The following is a 20692-nucleotide window of genomic DNA, read 5'->3' on the forward strand; positions in this document are numbered from 1 at the left end:
TCTGAAAGCTATTGCAGTTTTTTGATGGAAATAATCAAACGAAATTCTGAAAAAAAAAATTGGGATCGCCATTCTTCGATCTTAAACCTCCAATTTCTCTCATTCGCTTTGATTTCTTGATTTCCTTTTGTTCGTTTCTGGCCGTTGTTTTGACGCTCCGATCGCATTGGATTATGCCCTAAACCAGATCTTTGGATGCGATTATGGTTTCCGGAAATCTGAATTTCATCTTATCATTCGATTTGTTTCCTTGATTTGATCTTCAATCTCCTAAAAATCCCCCAAAGTTTCGGTTTTCTCCCATATTTCCTCATTTCTCTGTCGAGTTTTCTAGCGTTTCGCTCGCGAAGTGCTTGGGTTTGGGGAATTGGAATCGAGTTCCACCAAAATTCTCGTGTCAAAAGCTAGAGGAAAGAGAAATTTTGATTCCGAGCTCCACTCGATTCTGTGAACCCAAACACATCCATCGGTGGGAGAATGAAAATCCCGGATTGTTTTGTGCATTTAATAGAAATTCTGATCCTAGAGGATGAAACTTGGACGGTTCTTGTTTTTCTATAAATCCACGATTTTCTAACCAAATAGTTATACTCGACGACAAGATTCAAGGAGGTTTAGATCGAGTAGAGGAAACGGTGATGGTGAGGATAAATCCACAGTTGGTTTGCTTCTGGAGAATTGGAATCATATCTCCCGGTGAGCAACTCTCTGGGGAAGGCAATCTAATAACGTGTGTTTGCTTCTGAAGAATTGGAATCAAATCTCCTGGCGAGCAACTCTCTGGGGAAGGTAATCTATTAATGAATTTATTGCCTTATGCTTCTTAATTATGCATAGAATGGATTGATTCATGGTTTTCTATTTGTAATATTGGTTTCAGATTTTGGGTGGAGAAAAATTTTCATTCCCTTCAACACTTGGTCAATGTGAAAATTTGGTGATTGGTAGCTGAGAACTATAACGCGATTGTTCTTTCAATCACAAACTATGAGTAGAGAGCTTTTAAGGAGATCCTTTATTCAAATTCAATGTTCATTGATGGAAAAAATGTTGCAATTAACTAGATTTTTACTTATCTGAAAACTATGATTAGAGGTCTCTCTCTCTCTCTCATAAGATTGCGTAGCTCTTGAAGACACGTGGGTTAGTTGTTGAAAATCGTACCTTAACTTTAATGAGAAAGCAAATGAGATTGAACTAGTGAGCTTGAAGGCATGCATAAACATGTTGTCTTTCAAGCGATAGTTGCTCTAATTAGGATCAAGTCCTCGGTGCAATGGATACTCATGCAACTATACTCTTAGGATATAATCGAGTTTTTGCCTACTCACAAAAATTCAGTAAATGCCCTGCATTGGGTGAGACCGATAACCTCGACACGATCCACCTTGAACACCCTATTGACTATGATATGAAGATTTAGGTTTGAATTGGATATGGATCCTAAGTTTGGATATGGGTATAGATCCAAATTATAAGTGGGTATAGATCCAAACAACAATTAGATCTAGATTTTAATAAGGGATCTGAATATCAACTAGGTCTGGATAGTAGATATATCTGAATCTAGATTCGAACAAGTGAATTTGAACTAAGTCTGGATATGGATCCAAATTGGATCTAGATCCAAATAATTAGAATTGAATATGAATCTAGATCTGAACTGGATTTAAATCCTGAATAAAGATCTGAATAATCAGATATGGATCATGAATAGGGATCTGAATAAGAACTAAATTTGAATCTTAGATAGCGATCCAAACAAGATCTGAATTTGGATCCTGGATATAAATCTGAACAAAACCTAAATCTAGATCCTAGATAGGAATCCAAACTGTAACTCTAAAACTAAAGAGAGAGAAAACACACCTTGTGAGAGAGCACTTGAGAGAGCGAGAAAGAGAGTTAGAGGGGAGAGGAGAGAGCTAAAGATGGGATAATAGAAATGGGAAAGTCTTGGGGTTTATATAGGCTTCATCCCAAGCTCACTCATAAAGTCCATAAAGGCCCAAAAATAATGGGCTATAACTGGCCAAAAATGGCTACCCAAAAAAGCTTAAACGGTTATACATAGAGGGGCATCAAAAAGGGTCCAAAATGACCCTCAAAGGGTTAAGAACGACCTTGGTTGAGGATAAGAGGCCGCTATGGACAATTTTGAACCTTTAATGCCCATGCAAACTTGTTGGGCAAGGTTCAAACGGATTTGGATAAGATCCAAAAAGATCTGAATATGATTCAATGTCAAGTCAAGGTCCATAAATATACTAGTTAAAGACAATTTTAGACTTAGGAATTAAATTTGTCCCAAGTAATAAAAAAAGGTCGAAGCCAAGCCAAATAGAACTGAATTTGAATTCAAATTCAAATATGTGTCTAAAGTCCAAAGCATCCATAAATGTACTGACCAAAGGCGATTTTAGACTTGGGAATTAAATTTGTCCCAAATACTAAAAAGAAAGTCAAAGCCAAGCCAAACTGGACCGAATTCAAATTTTAAATCTGAATCTAAATCTGAGTCCAAAGTCAAAAGTAAGGGTTAAGGGTCAAGAGTTAAAAGATCAAGATCCAAGATCTAAGGTCCAAAGTCCAAGAATAAAGTGATGCACAAGCCCAAGATCTAATGCCTTTGAGGGCCTTACCCTTTACGGCACCGCTCTTCTATATAAGGACAAGAGTTTTCCCAAAAACCTTCAATATGGTACTAAACTTTTATAGAGAATCTATTACCCACAAACTTAGAAAAAAATGAAAAAAAATGGGAAAAAACTTAGGGATAGTTTTGAGTCAAATTCCAACAATCTTCCATGTGGATCAAAACTATAGAAGATGACTCAAGAGGTTGTTCATGAAAATTCAGTGCATAAGTGAAGGTACCTTTTGGATTTGAATCCCTACATTAGTGTTACTTAGTCTTAGTCAGTCTGGGATCTCAATAGCAATAGCTTTGAATTGAGAATCATAATTGACCTTTCAGACACCGCAACACACACTTTCATTTCAGGTAGTCATAGTGTGTCCACCAATATGTAGAAGTCGCACATTAAGGGTCATGTGTTGTATTTCAGTTCCATGAGTGCTCTAGAGATAAAAGTCCAAGTCTTATAGAGAGCGACCACCACCTTCACACTCACATAAGTAAATCCATTAAGGGTGTCAACCTATTTGAAACACCCAACCATAAGGCCTATGGATCTTATTAAGAGTTCAATTCGAACTCAACCTCCTTACACAGCTTTCGAGCACTTGACATCAGGAATGAAAAAATTTATTAAGTGTTCAATTCAATCACTCAAAGACTTGTTCTTCTCATTGAACCACTCGACATGGTTTGACTCTTATCATGTGATTGGGTTTTCATCAATGATGATTGCTTTTATAAACTTTAACTATATTCTCCTCGATGTCTTAAATATGATGATATCTCGAGAAAGTTCTTTTGTCAACATATCTTTTATGTTTTGATATGATTTCACATATTCAATTGAGATTACTCCTTGCTTGAGTAAACTATTCATATAATTGTGCTTTAGACTAATATGTCAATATTTTCTACTGTAAATATTAGTTTTCACTTTGTATATAGTTGTTTGACTATCGCAACGCATAGCTATCAGGGGTACTTGCTTATCTCATAATGGTATCTTCATTAAGAGATTCTTGAGCCACTCAACTTTCATACTACCTGATGTTAGTGATATCAACTCTACTTACATTGTATAATGGGTTATCACAGTTTGCATGTTTGATCCCTAAGTCATTACTCTAGATCTAATGATAAATATTCAACCACTTGTGGATAATGACTTAATGGAATCAGAATTTCAGCTTGCATTATTGTACTCTTCAAGTATAACGGGTTCTCTTTCATAAAATATTTCATATTCTAGAGTTCTTCTCAAGTACTTCAGGACTAGATATATTGTATCTCAATGCTCTTATTTTGGATTACTCGTATATCGACTCAACTTGCTCATGATGAAAGCTATGTCTGGTTTAGTTTTATTCATAGCATATAGGTGACTGTCAATAATACTTACATACTTCAACTCAAATATGCTTCTCCCAGTGTTAATCGATAACTTAGCACTAGGATCAATTAGAATAACAATAGGCTTACAATCATAATGATTATTTTTTCAATATAGTAAGATTGAGTTAATGCATAATCATTCACGTGTCTAATCAACTTAATACCAATTTTAACATCAGCTAAATTCATATCTTTTATGTCAGATTTAGATTAAAAAAAAATCTTTTTGTACTATTTATGCATTCTATATTATTACTCATGATTAATATATCATCCACATAGAGACAAATAATTATAACATGACTATTTTTTACTTTGTTATATATGCATTTATCAAAGTCTTGAATTCTAAAACCATATGAAATGATTACTTCATAAATTTTTCATTTCATTGTTTAGGTGAATTATTTTAAACCATAAAATGACCTTAACAGTTTGCAAACTTTTTTTTCTTGACCAATATTTTGTCAAAAAATCAATGTAACTCATTTGAAAGATTTTTACCACTTCTATCATATCTAAAAGACTTTATTTTGCAATTATGAAAGCTTTCTACCTCAGCTTTGAAAATCTTAAATTTTTTCAAATGATTCATCTTTTGTTTTTATAAACATATTTTGTGAAATCATTAATAATAATTGTTCTCTCCACGAGTTGGAATATTTTTTAAATCACATATATTACTGTATATTAAATCTAATAATTTAGATATCACATTTTCTAACATATTCAGATTTACATTTAGAAATAATTCCTAAGTTACACATGCTTCTCAAAAGATTTATAATTAACATGTACTGATCTAGCATGCAACAAATCATATGAGTCAAGTTTATAAACAGAAGAAGAATCAATTTTGTTACTCAAAGTGAGTTTGAACAGCCCATTAGTGGTGTAACCTTTGCCCATAAACTTGTGGTTCTTTGACAACATAATACTTACGGAGTCTAGTACAACTTTAAAATCATGAGTTGTAAGAAAATAGGCATATACAATATTTTTCGTGATGGTAGGTACGTGATATACATTTTGGAGGGTTAAGCATTCACACTCCCTTTTTCATGAGCCTCAGCTTCATGTTTATCACTCATATAAATCATATGGTTCTCCTCCACGATTTTGTATGTTTTGAATATATTTCTATCATTGTATGAGTCGATCATTGATTCAGAATTCACATATCACTCTTTATCTGAATTAATCATAAATATATCACTAACTACGGCCAGCATATCATCATCGGGTTTACTAGTTTTATTGTACTACAATTCCTTTCAGTGTTTGCATTCTCTATTATAGTGACTTAATTTTTCACTAGTAGGAAACATTATTTTTCTTCTTAGCAATGAACTTGGATTCTTAGTTTTGTTCCTAAGTCTGGGTTTGAAGTTTTGTTTATGTTCTACCATATTTACCTTAGTACAAACTTTTTTTACTATATCTTTCATATATCGAGATCAAGCTAACTCCTCAATTCTAAGATGTTGAGAAAGTTATTCTAAGGTAAACTCTTCATTCTTATGTTTGAATTCACTTCGATAATCTTTCAAGATGGAGGTAATCTACCATTTATTACAGCCACTTTGAATGATTCATCAAGGTCGATACCCTCAAACTTGATCTGATTAGCCAAGATCTACATCTCATGGACTTGAGGTAGCAGTGGCTTATCATCAAAGAATTTAAAATCCATATACTTATTAACCAAAAACTTATGATTTTCTACATCTTTTGTTTTGTACTTGCTTTCAAGGGCTTTCCATAGCTTCTTTGTAGTGCTAACTTTTGAGTAGAGGTCGAACAGGGTGTCAGAGAGTGCATTCATTATGTGTCTGCAACACATGAACTCATCTTGCTTTCACTTTAGTCTCTTGTGGTTTTTAGCAAGGATTTCATCATCTTGTTCTTCTTGATAGTTCTCCATGAGCACGCACACCACTTTAGCAATTATGAAAAAAATGAGCACCTTGTGTTACCATTGTTTGAAATTGGTGTCTTTGAATTGAAACAACTTGGGCAACTACTGGTTTCTAACCTTTACAGTCACCATTTGCAGTACTATCACTCGAAAATTGTTGGAAATTTTACCTTAACTTTAGTAGATCAGGCAATTGAGATTGAACCAGTGAGCTCGGAAGCACGCATAAACGCATTGTCTTTCAAGCGATAGTTACCTCACTTAGGATCAAGTCCTCGGTACAATGGGTACTCGTGCAACTATGCTCTCAAGATACAACTGAGCTTTCTCCTACTTGCAAAAATTTGATTCATGTCTTACATTGGGTGAGACTGATAACCTTGACACGAACCACCTTGAGCATCCTCTTGACTAGGATAGGAAGATCTGGGCTCAAATTAGATATGGCTATGTATCCAAACTGTAAGTGGGTACGGATCCAAACAAAAACTGGATCGAGATCTTAGTAATAGATCTGAATATCAACTGGGTATGGATGACAGATTGATATGGATCTAGATTTGAATGAGATCTAGATCTGAACAATAATTGGATTTGAATCTAAATTTGATCTGAATCTGAACTAAATCTGGATCCAAATAATTGGATTTAGATCTAAGCAACTAGATTTGGATCCAAACTAGATCTAAACTGAATCTAGATTTGAGCAATAATTGGATCTAGATCTGAACTAGATTTGGATATGAATCCAAATAGCAACTAGATCTGGATCTTGAATAAGGATTCGAACAACCAAATGTGGATCATGGATAGAGATTTGAATAGGAACCGAATAGGGATCCTAACAAGAATCAGATATGAATCCTGGATAGAGATTCGAACAAGAACTGAATCTGAATCCTAGATAGGGATCTAAACTGCAACTCAGAAACCCAAAAAAGAGAGAAAACACAACTCTTGGGAGAGAATTTGAGAGAGAGAGGGAGAGGGGAGAGGAGAGAGTTGAGGATGGGATGATAGAAATGAGAGAGGGTTATGGTTTATGTAATAAAGCTCATAGACCATCAAAGGCCTTTAAGAGGCAAAAAAATGGCTAGAAATAATGGGCTATGGCTGACCGCAACCATAAAAACTGAAACTGTTATACATAAAGAGGCATAAAAAAGGGTCCAAAATAATCCTGAAATGGCCAAGAATGACCTTGACCTAGTCAACAGGTCAATTGTCATGTCTGACTGAGGATAACAGGTGGCTATAGACCGTTTTGAACCTGTACTGTCCATGCAAAATCGTTGGGCAAGGTTCAAATAAATCCAGATAAGATCCATAAAGATCCGAATAGGATTCAATGCTAAGTCATGGTCCATAAAGAATCATAAAAAAGGATCCAAAATAACCCTAGAAGAGTTAACAACGATCTTGACTTAGTTAACATGTCAATGTTCAAACCAGGTTAAGGATAAGAGGTGGCTATGGACCGTTTTGAACATTTAATGCCCATGAAAAACCATTGGGCAAGGTTTCTGAATAGGATTCAATGCTAAGTGAAGGTCCAAAAATTAAATTTGTCTTAAATACTAAAAAGAAAGTAAAAAAAATACGTCAAACTGAATCCAAGGTCAAAATTCAAGGTCCAAGTAATGCACAAGCCCAAGATCTAATGTCATTTAGTGCTTTGCCGTCTAAGGCACTGCCCTTCTATATATAAGGAAGAAGCAGAGTTTTACCAAAAGACCTAATGGCACCACCCCTCCATTCATGGAGTTTTCTAGAAAACATTCAAGGTGAGACTGAACTTTTATAAAGAACCTATTACCCACAAACTAAAGAAAGAAATAAAAAATTGAGATAAAACTTGTGAATAGTTTTTAGCCAAAGATCGTCATCTTCTTTCCAAACACCCTTTGTCCCCGGCGAAGGAGTGGTACAGAAACTGCCATGATTCATCTTAGAACGTTCTGGTCGAGTCCAACTGTCAACTTCTTGGAAAACAAGTGGGTCGATCGATTTCAATCCACTTTCATCGCAATCTTTTGATTCCATCTCTACCGCTACCGGTTTCAACCAGAGTAATTGAATGTTCATCAGCTGAAAATCTATGTCGATGGTAGTGCGCGGGGTGGACCACCTCTGCATTACCATTTAGAGTTTTTTCTGCTTGTCCCTTGCAACTATTCCTCGTGGTCACCCTTCTCTCTCTCTCTCTCTCTCTCTCTCTCTCTCTCTCTCTCTCTCTCTCTCTCTCTCTCTCTCTCTCTCTCAATACTCTGAATGCATCACCCATATGGATAATTCGGAAAAAAATACTGAAAACCGAATCAAATGTGTATGTCAAGTATTGGAAAGAGGGATGGAATCGTTGGTTCTTGCTTTTGACTATTTCAAATGACAGAAAGAGAGCCCTATCGATGCACATCCTGGTGTAAACACGGAAACGTAGAATTGGATGCTCAGAGGACAGACTTTTTGGAAAGGCATCCCTGTCAAGTTGGATGGCCTCAAGCCTTTTTTGACTAAATATTATATTAGATCTTGTTGAATTTGCCCATCTTGCATCTCATCCACGCTTGTTTAGTCGTTTCATGGCTTGCATTTTCATTTCAGGGACGTGGGTGCTCTCTCCAGCACACAAATTCTTTGTCTTTGATAGGCTGTATCTAAAAGTGTGAGTTGTAAGGTGTTCTTTGAAGCATGAAAAACAAAAAGCTGTGCTTTTTATCTTGGCAACTCTCTCACCTGGGTACGGGTGCTGAGGGTATGATAAGGCAATTCCAAAAAATGTTGGTAAGGAGACACTATCACTATATATATATATATATATATATATATATATATATATATATATATATATATATATATATATATATATATATATATATATATATATATATATATATATATATCACATAAATTCAAAATAAACTGAATATAATCTAAATATATATGTTACATATAAAATATATATTATATACTAAAAATATAATTCTAAATTATAAAATGAATACAAAGTTACACGGAGGGTAAAATGGCATGTCCAGGTGTCCACCCATGCCTCAGATAGCAAAATGGAGTGTCTGTGTGACATAGCTTGGCAATATCATTCACCTTAGTTTTGTTGTTTGACCGAGGCATTTTTCTGTTTTGTGTTGTTTTGCTTTTCACGTGGAACTGGTGTGGCATGTTTGCTTAACAACTTGTTTCGGTGGGCCATGGCAATTCTGGTGGGGAGGTATTCGTGAATTTCACGTTTTGCAGGAAGGGATTGGTTGGTTGGTCTTAAACGTTCTTTTAGGACATGAAAAGCCTATTTTGTTCCACACTTTTTTGGCCTTGTAATTGTCAAAATTAGTAATTTGTAATATCCAAATCCAAAAGTGAAGGGAAGAGGTGTCTTAGATTTCCAATGAAACACCTTGCTTGATGAAATGATGCAACTTGATGTCTCTTTAAAATTTATCAAAAAGGTATTAGGTTTTTTTTTTAAATGTGCAATCTTTTTAATTAGGGACATGGTACGTTTCTTTTTGGGCTATATATAAAGCCCTCATCCTTCTCGTGTTGGACATACATGTAAAAAAAATTTTAAGTTCATCTTCTTATCAACCTTATTTTTTGTAGCCATAACCATATTTTGTTGTATCAATTAAGGTATTCAAAACCCAAGTGGTATCAAGAGCCAGGTTGAAGGAGACCACACTTATATCAAAATTATGGCAAGAAATTTAAACTACTTTGTCATCAATCTCTCTCAACTCCAAGTGCCCGTGTTTGATGGTGAAGGCTATGATTTTTGAAGTCTTAAAATGAAGACTTTATTCGCCTCACAAGAGCTTTGGGAGATTATCCATGGCGGTTACGAAGAACCAACTGTCTTGCACCATGAACCGCTCTAAAACAAAAAGAAATTAAGGATAAAAAGAAAAAAGATGCAAAAGCACTTCTATATATCCAACTTGGGGTAAGCAATGTCATCTTTCCCTGAATCATGAATACAACTTCCTCCAAAGAAGCTTGTGATATTTTAAAGAATGAATTACAAGGCTCAATGAAAATTATCTCTATTATGCTTCAAGCATTGTGGAGAGATTTTGATACATTGTCTGTGAAAGACAATAAATCCATTCAAAAAAAATTTACTAGAGTTATTGGGATTATCAATCAAATAAGGAGCTATGGCGATAAAATTAAGAAAAAAAATAGTTAAATTTTTTTTATAAAGTTTGCCGCCAAAGTACGATTATGTCGTAGCAGCCATAGAAGAGTCAAAAGATCTATCAAGTCTATCATTACAAGAATTGATGTGATCCCTCAAGGCACATGAAAAGAGGATTGCAAGGACTAAATCTCAAGTGATAGAGCATGCACTCCAAACAAAGCTCAATATAGATGAATAAAAAGAAGGTTTTAAAAGAAGACATTTTTCAAAAGAAAGAAATCAAAAGTTTTTCAAAGGTCACAGCAAAGTAAAAAATTATTTTATTCAACCAAGGCAGTTTAAGCAATCATAAAATTGCTAACATGTCTAAAAAAAATCTGGGCATGAGTCTACAGAATGCTGATTCAAATGTACAAGATGTTGAATACCAAATCACTCTCAAAAGCATTGTTGGTTTTAAGAAAAGCATGAAGCCAATTTCTCAAAAAATGAAGATGAGAAAGATCAAATTGTTTTTTCTTGCATGAACGTTGATCAAGAACCAAGTGATATATGGGTATGTAGATAGTGGTTGTAGCAACTACGTGACTGAAAATAAAAAGTGTTTTATATGAAACTATCACCTCCAAAGTAAGAATGAAAGATGAAAAATCTCAAAATGTTGAAGGCAAAGGAGTCATAGCAGTCAAAGCTAAATTAGGTCAGACCAAATTTATTCATGATGTTTCTTATGTACCTAGTTTAGCACAAAACTTGCTAAGTGTTGGTCAATTGATAAAAAAGGGGTACTTAGTAAACTTCAATAATGACTAATGTACTATTATTGACAAAAATAGTCAGCAAACAATAGCCAAAGTAAAGATGTCTACAAATAACGTCTTTCCCTTGACTATGAGTTCATATGATGGACAAGTACTAAAGGTTGAAAGTTTAGATGTATCAATCTTTGGCATTTAAGATTTGGACATTTAAATTATCAAACTTTGAAATTGTTGAAGCAAAAAAATATGGTGATTCGGCTTCTTTATATTGATGAAGAAAATAAAATATGTGAAGGTTGTATATATGGCAAATTTCATAGACTTCCTTTTTCAAATTCATCTTGGAAGGCGAAGCATCCTCTTGAATTGGTTCATACAGACATTGGTGAACCGATGCAGACATAATCTCATAATGGAAGAAAGTAGTTTTTACTCTTCGTTGACAACTTCAGCAGAATAATGTGGATATACTTTTTCCAACAAAAGTTAATTAGAAGCATTCTCTATTTTCAAAGAATTTAAAGCCTATGTAGAAAAGGAGAACGGGTTCAAATTGAAAAGATTAAGGACTGATCACTAAAGAGAATTTGCATTCAATAAATTTTAGAGCTATTGCAAAATCAAAGGCATTAAAAGGCAACTAAGTGTAGCAAAAATGCAACAACAAAATGGTGTCGCAGAGTGATGAAATCGTACTATTATTGAAATTGCAAGGAGCATGTTAAAAGGAAAGAATCTTTGAAAGAATTTTTTGGCCAAAGTCATGAACACAACAATGTATATTTTGAATAAAGCTCTCACCATGTCTATTCACAACAAAACTCCGTATGAGGCATGGTACAAGCACAAACCAAAAGTAAGTCATTTTAAAGTTTTTGGTTGTGTTACTTATAGCAAAATTCTTTCTCAAAATAGAGAAAATTTTGATGAGAAGGGAGAAAAGTTCATATTTATTGGTTATAGAGATACTTCAAAAGCCTATTGCCTCGTTAACCCAAATACAAAGGAGTTGGTTATCACAAGAAATATGTTTTTTTATGAAAAAAATGAATGGGACTAGGGAACACACTCAGTAGAAGCACCTCAAAGAAAGACAAATTTGACTATGCCAGACACTTCTACAAGCAAAGAACATATGGACTTAATGGGCTCAAGTGATTCAGAATCAGATACTCCTCATAGAAAGGTTAGATCTCTTGCAGATATATATGCTTCTTGTCATATGGCATTGTTTTCATTTGAGCCTCAAAATTATGAAGAAGCCATCAAAGATGATATTTGAAAAACTATCATGAATAAAGAGATTTCTGCAATTGAGAAAAAACATACATGGGAATTGGTAGATAGGCCAAAAGAAAAAAATATAGTTGGTCTGAAATAGATTTTTAAAAACAAATTCAATGAAGATGGCTCAATTCAAAAGCACAAAGCTCGACTTGTAGCAAAAGGCTATTCCCAAAAATTTGGAGTAAACTTTAATAAAACTTTTGCTCCAGTTGTAAGAATGGAGACAATTTGAGTTGTGCTAGCCATCAACATCGAGTTGAAAGTTTCGGTATATCAGTTGGATGTAAAATTTGCCTTTCTTAATGGATAACTCAAAGAATATGTCTATGTTGAGCAACCTCTTGGCTTTAAGAAGGAAGGACATGAAGAAAAAATTTATAGGTTAAGGAAAGCCTTATATAACTTAAAGCAAGCACCGCAAGCTTGGAATATGAAAATAGACCAATATTTTCAAAAGAAAGAATTTTAAAGAAGCTCAAGCGAACCATCTCTATATGTAAAGAGAGAGAGAGAGAGAGAGAGAAGATTTTCTAGTTGTTTGCTTATATGTGGATGATTTGATCTATGTTGGACCAAATACAAAAATGGTCGTTAAGTTTAAAGAGGAAATGATGAAGGAATATGAGATGACAAATTTAGGAATTATGAAATATTTTCCTGGAATATAGTTCAAGCAGAAGAAAGGGGAAACTTTTATTTCTTAAAAAAAATATCTTGAAGAGTTGCTGAAAAATTTAACATGTTGAATTGTAAGCCGATGAGCACTTCAATGAGGGTCAATGAGAAGCTGACAAAAAAAGGTGGATGCTTCTATGTATAGAAGCTTGGTTGGATCATTGGTTTATCTTACTAACACAAGATCCGACATTATAAATGATGTTAGTCTTGTATCCAAGTTTATTAGTGAACCAAGCAAAATCCATCTTGCAGCAACAAAAAAAAATTGAAATATTTGCAACAACATTCAACTTGTGGGCTATACAGATAGTGATTGGGCAATGTCAGTTGATGATTGAAAAAGTACTTCAGGGCATGCCTTTTGCTTGGGATCCAAAATCATATCTTGGTCATCAAAGAAGCAAAATACAATTGCATTATCGACTTGAGAGGCAGAATATATTGCAGCTACCACAACAACAAGTGAAGCAGTTTGGCTTAGAAGAATTCTTTTAGATTTACAACAAAAGTTTGAAGGACCGACCATCATCAATTGTGACAACAAGTCTACCATTGCGATGATGAAAAATCTAGTCTTCCATAGCCGCTTAAAGCACATTGAGTTTCATCATCATTTTATCAAAAAATTAGTTGAAAAAAAAAAGAAATCATGTTGGAATTTGTACCCTGCAGATATGTTCACCAAGTCATTGCCCATAGATAAGTTCAAAATTTTCAGATCATCTTACGAATTAAAGGAGAATGTCAAAATTAGTAATTTGTAATATCCAAATCCAAAAGTAAAGGGAAGAGATGTCTTAGATTTCCAAAGACACCTTGCTTGATAAAAGGATTCAACTTTATGTGTTTTTGAAATTTACCAAAAGGTATTAAGTTAATTTTGAAAATGTGTAACCTTTTGAAGGGACATGCTTCTTTTTTTTTTTGCTCTATATAAAGCCCTCATCCTTCTTGTGTTGGACATGCAATCTCATCTCATTTGTTCAATAAAATATTATTTATTTTTTAGTATATTTGTGTGTAAGTGTGAGAAAAATGTTTAAGTTCCTCTCCTTCTCAACCTTATTTTTTGTGGCCGTAGCCATATTCCGTTGCATCAATTAGGGTATTCAAAACCCAACAGTAATAAGATGTAATGTTGTTTTTTATCCAAAATGTTAATTTAGATCTACGGGCAAGATGTTTCACTGCCATTTGGGTCTTCCTGTACGCAAGTCAGGGCAGCCTCTCCACTTTAGAAAAGTTCATGTTGCTTTATCATCATCTCCAATAAATTGGGTTTTCTGCATATGGTAAGGACTTTTCTGTCTAAAAAACTTTTGTGAACTAGTTTTTGCTGTAAAAACATCTCATCTGTCCATATGGTTCAAGTTATTATCTGGGACACGCTAATCATTGCTATTCGTCATACCACAATCTGCATTTATGCAAAAACCAATGTTGATTGTGAAGTTTATTCTTTTGGGCAGGTACATTGTATTGTACTTCTGTTGCTCTCATTCCTTCCATATTTGACAGCTAATTATTTCTTTACACTTTCGTATGCTTAATAATAAATAGCTAGACTGCCCACAAGGGCTCCGATCATCTAGTAGGGCAACTTTTGAATTTACCAAAATGACGAGACATCACAAGTTCAAAACCCAGGGAGGACGTCCCTCTCCTTAAGGTCCAAGGTGGTGCACTCCTTGGTGGGCAGGGAGAACCTCAAGGCTTTTACCAACTGGAGGTATGCCAATATGCAGTCAATGATGGAGAGGGTTTCCCTTGGCCTAGCTAAAAATAAATAAATAAATAGCTAGACTATTTACTATGTTTAAAATGGGCCTAACATTTTAGGACCAAACAATAATTGATTAGATAATTTAATATGTTGATGATGCAAGCCACTTTCTAGCTGTTGAATTGGTGCCCTGATACTACTTTTTGGTTCATGTCTAAGCTTTGAGATATCATTACTATTGTTGGCTGATTTATATCACATGCATTTTCTTGATAGGTATGTGAATGACCATAAGCTTTACTGCTTTACCTTTGGTCCAACGAGGAATCTCATATCCTGACGTATAATTCTTGTTTTGGAGTTTCTTGCCAACTTGCTTGCTTTCAATTTGAAGAAGCACATCTTCATTAGTCTCAATCTGAGGGTTATCACACTGCCATTTAAAGTCTTTCTTGACTAATTGTATGTTGTACTTTACGAGGAATCATCACCTATTTTCTCTGACATTTTATTCCTGAGCTTCCTCCAGAAGCTTGCATTGGCTTCTAAGACTTGATCCTGAGTAAGGATCTGCCATGAGAACTCGTAGATCAAAGCATTCAAAGGTAATGCAGCAGCAATGTTTTTAGACGTTCCTGTTCTGGTCTCTTCTGTTAAAGAAACTTAATTGTTAGTGCTCTTTCATGTGCACAGTCTTTTTGGCCATTCATTGTGTTGAATAAGTGGCTTAATGTTAAGCCCAAGTTGCATGACTTTAGTGAGGATGAACCGGACACAGAGAGTGAAGACGGTGGTAGGTTATATGGTGTGTAGAATTTCCATCTGGTTAATTAGTTTCAGTTTTCACTGGCTCTACTCAATCTTATGCTTATTTTTGTCTCAAGATGCAAATGACCTAGAAAGGGATCCAATTAAGACAATGCATGGAAAGCAAGCTGTATCCAAAATTCAAGGTTCAGGTAATAATAAGTTCCATTCATTGGGACACTGAATCTCGAGTCCTGATCCCATTTTTGCATCTACATGTGTCATGATCCTTTAAATTATAAACCACCAACTTTTGTAATTACATCTTACAGAATTGGAATTTCCTGTGGATGAAGTTATTGAGACCTTGAAAGAGAAAATGCTTCTTATAAGTTGAATGTAGGTTCATGGAATGCATTTACCTTGAATGGATTTTGTTTGGAAAAGAAAATATTGATAGACATTGATAATATGTTTGCTCAATTTGTTGATGGTAAGGGGTTCATTTTCAGTTCATCCATTTGGAATTAGCTATGCATTTTCCAGCCAACTCTACATTCAATATTTGTTACCTTGAATGGTTTGTGTAGTCTAAACACTAAGTTAATTATGATTTGGATGATCATATGCAGGGTGTTATATAGACCCGAACTTTCTAGTTTGCATGTACCATTTTCTTTGGCATCTTGATGAACCAACTTTTATTATATACTTAGTGTATCCCTTCATCTTGCCATTCATCTTCTTGCCATCCACACTGTCATAACTTGTATGCCTTTATCTTTCAGGGCCAACATCAAAAGACTATCTATGGAGGCTTAGGGGAGGAAAATCAGAGATGCTCTGTGCTGAATACATAACTGACAAAGAGATAAGGTCTACCATCGATCAAATACTGATGCTGGTAGTGTCTTTGAAGCCCTTAAATTTTTTATCCCATTGTCTATGTAAAATATTTTGGATTTCAGAGTTGCAATAGGGACATGGAATGTCGCAGGAAGACTTCCCCATGAGTCTCTTGATATTGACGGATGGCTTTCTACAAAAGAACCTGCAGACATATATGTGATTGGGTAAGTAGTTGGTTTGCGGTCGAATTTTTTAACCAATTCATAATTTCATATCACATGCCTGAGTTCAATGTCAGAATTTTTTTATACATGCATGTGTATGTAGGTGCATACAGAGAGAGAGAAGAGAGAAATCTTTCATGTTTAGATGTATTTTTGGAGAAATAAAAAACCAACGGCTCATATTGCACTGAAATTGATGAAATAAAAAAACATCCAAACATAGTTTTTAGTGAATAAGTAATGATGAACACGTCTACAAGTTTGGATTCATCCAAAAACACTTGGAACTATGTTCGTTGAAAGTGTTTAGGATGATTTTGGACATAAATTGTTAGGACGCTAGGAGCTACTGATTGATATATATATGAGTTTCTATCTCATACTGATCCTCCCATTTGCAGTTTTCAAGAGGCAGTTGCTTTGAATGCCAGGAATGTATTAGGTGCAGAGGATAGCAGCCCAATCCCAAAATGGGAGGCCATCATCCGAAAAACACTTAATCAGACCCAGAAAAAGCAAACAAAATGCAAAGACTATACTGCTCCTCCCTCACCAGTTTTGAATTCATCTTCTGCTCCTGATGAACTTGATGTTGATATTCAAGTTCCTGATGTAGATACTGGAAGCAGTAAGTGTGATGCACACTCTCCTTTTGGAATGGACAATGTTGGAGAATTGATAAACTCCGGTGAGAGGCTTCAGTTGAAGGGGGATTCCGGCCAAGATGGAGATAGTAGATTATGTTGGCCAGAACATCCACTGGACACAGCAGTGCAAGGTCATTCATCTCATAGACTAAAAAGAGTTTCTAGTAGTTCTGGAGTGTTGGGCTCTCACAAAGTTGAAAAGCAACTTGTTTTAGCTTCACCCGGTTCAAAATACAATAGCAAGCTGAAAACAGTGTATCATAGCTCAGGAAACCTTGGATTGATCTGGCCAGAGCAGGATGAGATCTCTGTAACAGCTGCAAGCAATCTATCAAGAGTTCCTTCTGCCATCACGACTGATGCGGATGTTAACATTGATCCTTCCAATTTCAAAGAGGGTCAATGTAGTGATACAACTGAACATGAGTGCAAAAGAACGCGTGCCAGATATGTGCGCATTGTCAGCAAGCAGATGGTAGGAATATATGTCTCCATTTGGGTCCGCTGGGCATTGAGAAGACATATAACTAGTCTGAAGGTTTGTCCAGTTGGTGTAGGCCTGATGGGTTACATGGGAAACAAGGTCCTTTATCTCTCTCTCAAAGTCACGCTAGTGATCATACTCATCTTCATTTACTATTGCTGCCTTTGTTGCAGGGTTCTATTTCAGTCAGCATGTCTCTTTTCCAGACAAGGTTATGCTTTGTTTGTTCTCATTTGACTTCTGGTCAAAAAGATGGTGATAAAGAACGTCGCAATTCTGATGTGCGTGAAATCTTGCGATGCACAAAATTTTCATCTGCAATTGCTGCTGAAGAACCGCAAAAAATCACCTCACATGAGTAAGGAATTGTTGAGACCTCACTTTTTTCAAAGTTATGTTAGTTATGCATCATAGATATGCTCTTCTAACACCCCATTGCTTTGTTGTTGGCCTGTCCATTTTTTGCAGTCAAATCTTTTGGTTTGGGGATTTAAATTATCGCCTCGATATGGAAGATACTGAAGTGAGAAAGCATGTTGCCAAGCGACAATGGGATGAGCTCATCAGTAACGATCAGGTGAGACTGCCACTGTGATATGTCATTCATAACAGCAATAATCAGGGAATTACAATGTTTCTTGGAGATTTCTTGTCTGGGAGGTCTCCAAAATACTTCCTAGTTTATAACAGTGGCAGTTGCTAGTAATATCAGTATCATGCAGCTTTGTAAAGAGATGTGGAGAGGTCGTATATTTGATGGATGGAAGGAGGGATGGATAGATTTTGCTCCCACGTACAAGTATGAATTCGACTCAGATGTGTATGCTGGTGAAAATGCAAGGGGAGGAAAGCAGCGATCACCTGCTTGGTACTTAATGCAAGACTTACCTGTCATGCATGATAGGCATATGAAATCTGTTCACAGTTAACTAGACCTTCAATCTTGCATCTGTGTGTGTGTGTGATTCTCTCAAAGTGTGCTTCTATTAGCTGGTTGGTATCTACCACCTTAGATTTTAAGGTCATGATTGGCTGTTGCATGTTGCTACTGGCAGGTGTGACCGAATACTTTGGTTTGGAAAGGGAATCAGGCAGCTTTCTTACACTAGAGCAGAACTCGGGCTCTCTGATCATCGACCTGTTAGTTCCATGTTCTTGGTGAAGGCTGAAGTTTTTAGCCATCGGAAGCTTCAGAGTGTACTCGGTTTATCCAATGCAGGCTTTCTTCCTGTTGGACTCATCAATGAAGAAATTGTTAATGATGCATCTCCAGATTTCATGGATGTAAGGTAGCTCCTTGTCTAAGTTGTGTAAGATGGGAAATAAACTGGTGTAACTTGTTTGTTCCTTTGGGTGTCAAATCCAACATTTAGTTTTTTGATGAATCAACATTATGTTGGTAGTGTTGGTATCCTCACAGAATTCTCTATTTCCCAACATTATATTGGTATTTGAAGTTGGCATGGTTGCAATTGTCAGTTTGACATCCCATGAAGGGGGGTTGAATCCAGAACCCAAAATGTACGTGGTAACACTAGATCGGGTAAAAAAAAAACTAAAAACAAGCATTTTTACAAGAAAAAAATACTGATGAATCACATTTGTTAGAATCTAAACTCTGGTTCAGCATAAAATGCTGATTATGAATCCAATCCAAATGCAAAATCTTTGATTGAGCATATCCAAGTTTGATCCAGGTACACGTTAAGATCATTATCCAAAGATCTCTATCCAAAAATAGCATCAGATTCAAATAGTGTGACCATGCCCGATCCATTTGCACTGTTGGCTTCCCAAGCCAAGATTGGAGGACATTAAGCATCCTACCACATCCAGACCACCAAACCGACATTTTTTTAGGGGACCATCACGACCCAACCCAGATGCCAAAAACCAAACGCAGCCAACAGCAATTCTCATAGTTGAGATTGTTTACAATAAAAAATAGGCTTGACCTAAGTTTTATTTATTTTCTAATTGCCAAATTGCGTTAGAAGTCAGAGTAACACTTATATATTTTTTTTTTTTTACAATAAAAAATGCCCGATCCATTTGCACTGTTGGCTTCCCAAGCCAAGATTGGAGGACATTAGGCATCCTACCAAATCCAGACCTCCAAACCGATATTTTTTTAGGGGGCCATCACGACCCAACCCAGATGCCAAAAACCAAACGCAGCCAACAGCAATTCTTAGTTGAGATTGTTTACAATAAAAAATAGGCTTGACCTAAGTTTTATGTATTTTCTAATTGTCAAATTGCGTTAGAAGTCAGAGTAACACTTATATTTTTCTTTTTTAAAGGCAAGATTGGGGTTAGGCAGACTCCACCAGTTATTATTCAATGTACCACTGGGGTTTGGACCTGCAACATCTGACCACAAGGAGAAGTGCACTGACAGCTCTTACCAACCACGCGGAGCCCCCATTGGTATAACACATTGATAATTGATTTTAAAGATATTATCCACGTTTAGTCTACAATCTTTAGAAAATAACCCCTCTCTCTCTCTCTCTCTCTCTCTCTCTCTCTCTCTCTCTCTCTCTCTCTCTCTCTCTCTCTCTCTCACGCACGCGCGCACACATACACACACACGGACACGGGCATACAACACCAGAGACATACACAACCATAATCCTCATGACTATATATATATACACACACACACACACAGACACGGGCATACAACACCAGAGACATACACAACCATGATCCTCGTGACTAAGGAGCCCTCGCCGAGAACCTGGTCACTTAATGGAACACACACACACACACACTCCTCCGGCAAGGCAAACTCCAAGTGGGGCCCACAACCACCTGTCTTAAGTGGCACACCTTCTAAAGCCACGGATACACTCGTGCACCAGCAGGGTTTGATCCAGGGCCTTAATCTCAACACCTTCACAACCACTCGGATAGCTAGCCATGCGGACTAAGGCAGTAACCCTTTGAGATAGCCCAAATTCTGCGTACTGTAACCCTTTGAGATATAGTATAAAAATTACCTCCATTCCTTCTTTTTAGAGACGGTTTCTGGCTTTGTTCAAGGCTAAATCTGCCTCTTGACAGAGTAATCCACTCATTTTACCGTCATCTTTGGACAAGCTCAAGAAAAGAAACAACCAACCCCATTTTAAAGAAATAATTGTAGTAGGTTTTTGAGTCTTATCAGTTCGGAATCAAAT

At 35.9% G+C, this 20692-nt stretch overlaps 1 protein-coding gene across 1 annotated transcript; it reads left to right on the forward strand.

Annotated features, from left to right (window-relative positions):
* The first annotated feature begins 15131 nt into the window (after positions 1-15131).
* Positions 15132-18923, forward strand: LOC149813640 (type I inositol polyphosphate 5-phosphatase 2-like). Its single transcript, XM_089991169.1, has 10 exons — positions 15132-15161; positions 15250-15349; positions 15441-15515; positions 16092-16179; positions 16272-16376; positions 16778-17606; positions 17681-17865; positions 17976-18084; positions 18230-18375; positions 18563-18923. Exons 1-10 carry the CDS (start codon positions 15132-15134, stop codon positions 18798-18800), a joined length of 1905 nt encoding a protein of 634 aa, XP_089847295.1. The 3' UTR covers positions 18801-18923.
* The last annotated feature ends 1769 nt before the right edge of the window (positions 18924-20692 follow it).

The sequence above is a fragment of the Nuphar pumila genome, chromosome 16 (genome assembly GCF_984573655.1).
Source record: "Nuphar pumila chromosome 16, dmNupPumi1.hap1.1, whole genome shotgun sequence".
NCBI lineage: Eukaryota > Viridiplantae > Streptophyta > Magnoliopsida > Nymphaeales > Nymphaeaceae > Nuphar > Nuphar pumila.